Source organism: Lepidothrix coronata, unplaced genomic scaffold (genome assembly GCF_001604755.1).
Source record: "Lepidothrix coronata isolate B3197 unplaced genomic scaffold, Lepidothrix_coronata-1.0 Scaffold336, whole genome shotgun sequence".
NCBI classification, from domain to species: Eukaryota; Metazoa; Chordata; class Aves; order Passeriformes; family Pipridae; genus Lepidothrix; species Lepidothrix coronata.
This window is the reverse complement of record NW_016690516.1, coordinates 102964-107170: the sequence shown is the minus strand read 5'-3', so window position 1 is coordinate 107170 and position 4207 is coordinate 102964. Positions and strand designations below refer to the sequence as shown.

Genomic DNA, 4207 nt, shown 5'->3' with positions numbered 1-4207 from the left:
AAGTGAGCAACAAGACCAGAGGCATCACCCAGCTGGGCCCCTACAGCCTGCACAAGGACAGCCTCTACGTCAACGGTGACCCGCGCTCCTCTCTCTGCCCCCTCTGCTCTCCCCCACCAGCCACCCCCAGTGCTGCCACTGTCCCAGCTCCAGCTCCTGACCCTCTGTCTCTCTCTTTTCCCAGGCTACAACGAGCAGCCAGTCCTGCCCAGTGAGTACCTTGCTGGAGCTCAGAGGGCAGCAAGTGCCTCGTGGGCTCCTCTTTCAGTCTGAGGGTGTTGGGGGCTGGGACTTGAGGTCCCAGAGAGACGCAGGGAGCCTGAAAGCCTTTCCAATGGGCTGGCAGGAGAATCCTGCACTTGTCCAGACAGGGCCCTGTCACTCTCACTCTGCTCCCTCCTCACTCCCTATCTCTGTATTTTGCAGCTCCCCCCCACCCAGCACCAACAGCTGCCGCCCTCGAGCCTTTCACCGTCAACTTCACCATCACCAACCTCCCCTACAATTCCGACCTGGCCAAGCCTGACTCAGCAAGGTTCAAGTCGACACAACGAGTCATGAACACCTTGGTAAGTGAACCAGAAGGGGATATATCCTTGCCCCTCCTGGTCTCATTAACTTGGTGGCAGTGCAGGGATCTGGCCTGGATTTAACTGTGCAACCGTCCCCTTGGCAGCTCGACCGCCTGCTGAAGGGAAGCACCATTGGCCCTGATTTCCAGGGATGTCAATCAACAGCATTCAGGTATGGGCTGTATTTGAATGTTCCTTTGCAGTTTCCTTGCTCAGGGCCGGTGGCCTGTCACTGTCGTGTTCTGTAGACGCCTCTCCTACAGAGGCAGGACCTTCTCCTTGACGCTCTCCTGCCGCAAAGCCTCCCCTCGCTGCCTGCCCTCCCTTCTCGGGGTGGTGAAGGCCTAATTCCAAGATGACTCTAAAGTCCTGCTGGCCCTGTGCTTCTTGAACATGTCCTGGGGATTAGGGGAGTTGGAGAGCAGTGGCAGGGCACAACCCCCACACTCTTTGGAAGGGAGAGTTTGCCTTCTCTCAAAGGATGGCCACAGCAGCCCCAGGACCCATCCTTTGAGACAGAAGGCACAGAGGATGCTGCTCAGTGACATCCCTGTGCTTTGCAGGCCGGGCAGCCAAAGGGACGAGACCCGGGTGGACGCCGTGTGCACGTACAGGAAGGAGCCCTCGGCTCCACCTTTGGACAGGGTGGGCCTGTACCACCAAGTGAGCAACAAGACCAGAGGCATCACCCAGCTGGGCCCCTACAGCCTGCACAAGGACAGCCTCTACGTCAATGGTGACAATTTTTTTTCTAGTTTCTGTAATTTTCCTGTTTTCCTATTTAGTGATATTATTTTATTTCTTGTCATACTCTTTTACTAAGAATTCCATTTTTTTCTAACTTTTTTGGCTCTTCCAATCAACCGTATCTTTCATATTTTTTCTTGGGTTTACGCCACATGCTCATATACTGGTTTGTATTTTATATCCTTCTGTATAAATGGTGGAATGGTTTTGGTTGGAACAGATCTTAAGGATCATCTCATTTCACCCTTTTGCCATGGGCAGGGACACATTCCACTAGACCAGGTTGCTCCAATCTGGTCTTGGACCCTTCCAGGTATGGTGCAGCCACAGCTGCTCTGGGCAACCTGTGCCAGGGCCTCCCCACCCTTACAGGGAAGGATTCCCTCCCAATATCCAACACAAATTTCCCCTCTTTCTCTTTGAAGCCACTCCCCCTTGTCCTGTCCTTCCATTCCTTGTCCCCAGTCCCTCTCCAGCTCTCCTGGAGCCCCTTTAGGCACTGGAAGTGGCTCTCTGGTCTCCCTGGATCCTTCTCTCCTCCAGGGGAACACCCCCAGCTCTCCCAGCCTGGCTCCAGAGCACTGGGGCTCCAGCCCTTGGAGCATCTCCATGGCAAGGGGTGGAACAAGATGATCTTTAAGGTCCCTTCCAACACAAACCATTCTGGGATTCTGTAACTACAGAAGCCATAAAACCTGCAGGGGAGCAAGAGCAAATGGGACCAAAGCAGAGGAGCCACTGTCACCCACAGCCTTTGACCTTCTGATTGCTTTGCACTCAGTAACATATCAAAACACACCAGAGGTCATTGCCGGGAAAATACAAGGATTGACCTGCCAAGGTCAAGGAACAGCACTAGAACTGAATGGCACTTGACAAAATCATACAGAAGTTGCCAGTCTAGAAGTCAAATGGTTCCCTGCCCATGGCAGGGGTTTGAAACAAAGTCTCTTTAAGGTTCCTTCCAACCCAGACCATTCTGGGATTCTAAACTGGATTTAGGGAATGGGTAATTCCCTCTCAACATCCCTAGGAAAGGGAAAATTCTGTTCAGTACTAAGAAAAGCAGCAGCTTGCCAACAATACAGAGCAGGATGAATGTGCATTTATGCACAGATTGTCATCAAATCAGTTTTTCATATCAAATATTTACACAGGACCTCTCAGAAAAAACCTGTTCCAGTTCTGTATCGAAACATGTGCCAGACCTTCCAGATTGGAAGCAGGTTTCTCAAATATGTCCCTTTTCTTCCCCCCACAGGTTACAATGAGCTGCAGCCTGAGCTATGTAAGTACCTTTGAAGAGCTGTTGAAGTGGCAAGAAGATTTTGCTCATTAGCAACAGACAAAAAAAGCAGGTTGGACCAAGCAACCAAGAGCTCTGCTAGATTTATAAAACAGTGTTCAGAGAATTCAGGAGCCTGTTATAGAACCACATGTTCTCCAACCTTGAAGCCAAATAGAATATCTGAGAATTTTTCCTATAGTGTTTCCTCTTGGTGTGATGATCATAAATTGGACTTTCAAGCATTGACTTTCCTTTCTCATTGCAGCTGCTCCTCAAAATGCACAACCTCTGCCACCAGCAGTGAGGAACTTCACTTTGAATGTCACTATAACCAACCTCCCGTTCACTGCAGATATGGCAACACCAAATTCCAGGAAATTCAAGTCAACAGAAAAAGTCATGTCCTATTATGTAAGTCAGGCAAAACCATGTCCTGCTTGGGCCTAATTCTTTTAATATCTCTGATCTCTCACCTTTGCTGTGACATTTGACCTAATTACATGTTATTGTTGAATTTCTAGGTTGACCCTTTACTCCAAAGAAGCAGCATTGGCCCTGCTTATATTGGGTGCAAAGTAATGGCATTCAGGTAAGAGCCATGTCTCCATGACCTGCTTCTTAAAATGTTCCTTCCCATTTCTCAGCACTCAACACATGTCTGAGTGGGTTTTTTTTTAATTGGTAGTTTTGCCTCTGAGTGTTTTTTTTTATATATATCTTTGATCATGTCCTAAAAGTTAAGATGAATTTCTCAATAATGGCTAAGACACCTAGAACTTTGCCTCATTTCCCAGGTCAAATAAGAACAGGGATGACACAGCAGTAGATGCCATGTGCAGCTGTAGAGATGAGCCTTCAGGTCCCAAATTCAACAGAGAAACCATTTACCATGAACTGAGCAACATGACAAATGGCATCACCAAGCTGGGACACTTCAGCCTTAACAGCCAGAGCCTCTACATTGATGGTAACAAACCACCCCAAGTGTTATTCCAATGAAGTTGTGGCTGCCCCATCTCTGGAAGTGCTTAAGGCCGTGTTGGATGTAGCTCTGAGCACCCTGGTCTTGTGAAAAGTGTCCCTGTCCAATGAAGGGGGTTGGAATGAGATGATCTTTAAGGTCCCTTCCAACCCAGACCATTCTGGGATTCTGTGTTAGAATCGTAGACTCGTTAAGGTTGGAAAAGGCCTCTCAGATCATCAAGTCCAACCTTCAGTGTTGAAACAGAGTAATTTGAAATGAAAATGAAGAGGATTTTAATACACCTCTCAAAAGCAGATAACAAAAAGTAGAAGGCAAAAACCTGTCAGAGTCACAAAGTTACAAGTCATGAATTCAATAACTACAATCTTGTAATAAAACCCCATGTACTTAGTCCTGCTGAGACTTTCTTGGAATATTTTCCCAATAATTGTCCATTTGTTTTTCAGATTACAATGAACCACACAGTCTGTCATGTAAGTATATTTAAAGACATGTTAAAGCTACTCAAAGGCATAAATTGAGTTTGCTTCCCCCTGATTTGGCAATGTTTGTAACATTGCAAAGTGTATGATCACGCTCATATGGCTCTTTGCTCTCAGAAACTTAATAACAGCC

At 47.6% G+C, this 4207-nt stretch overlaps 1 protein-coding gene across 1 annotated transcript in view; it reads left to right on the top strand.

The window, feature by feature from the left end:
• Window positions 1-4079, top strand: part of LOC108509118 (mucin-16-like) — a 51511-nt gene extending 47432 nt beyond the window's left edge. The window contains exons 4-13 of the mRNA XM_017838381.1: window positions 4-75; window positions 185-211; window positions 427-569; window positions 677-744; window positions 1136-1308; window positions 2581-2607; window positions 2873-3018; window positions 3129-3196; window positions 3402-3574; window positions 4039-4079. Of these exons, the coding sequence (XP_017693870.1) occupies window positions 4-75; window positions 185-211; window positions 427-569; window positions 677-744; window positions 1136-1308; window positions 2581-2607; window positions 2873-3018; window positions 3129-3196; window positions 3402-3574; window positions 4039-4079 (938 nt within the window). The remainder of the gene's footprint in view (window positions 1-3; window positions 76-184; window positions 212-426; window positions 570-676; window positions 745-1135; window positions 1309-2580; window positions 2608-2872; window positions 3019-3128; window positions 3197-3401; window positions 3575-4038) is intronic.
• Window positions 4080-4207: the final 128 nt, after the last annotated feature.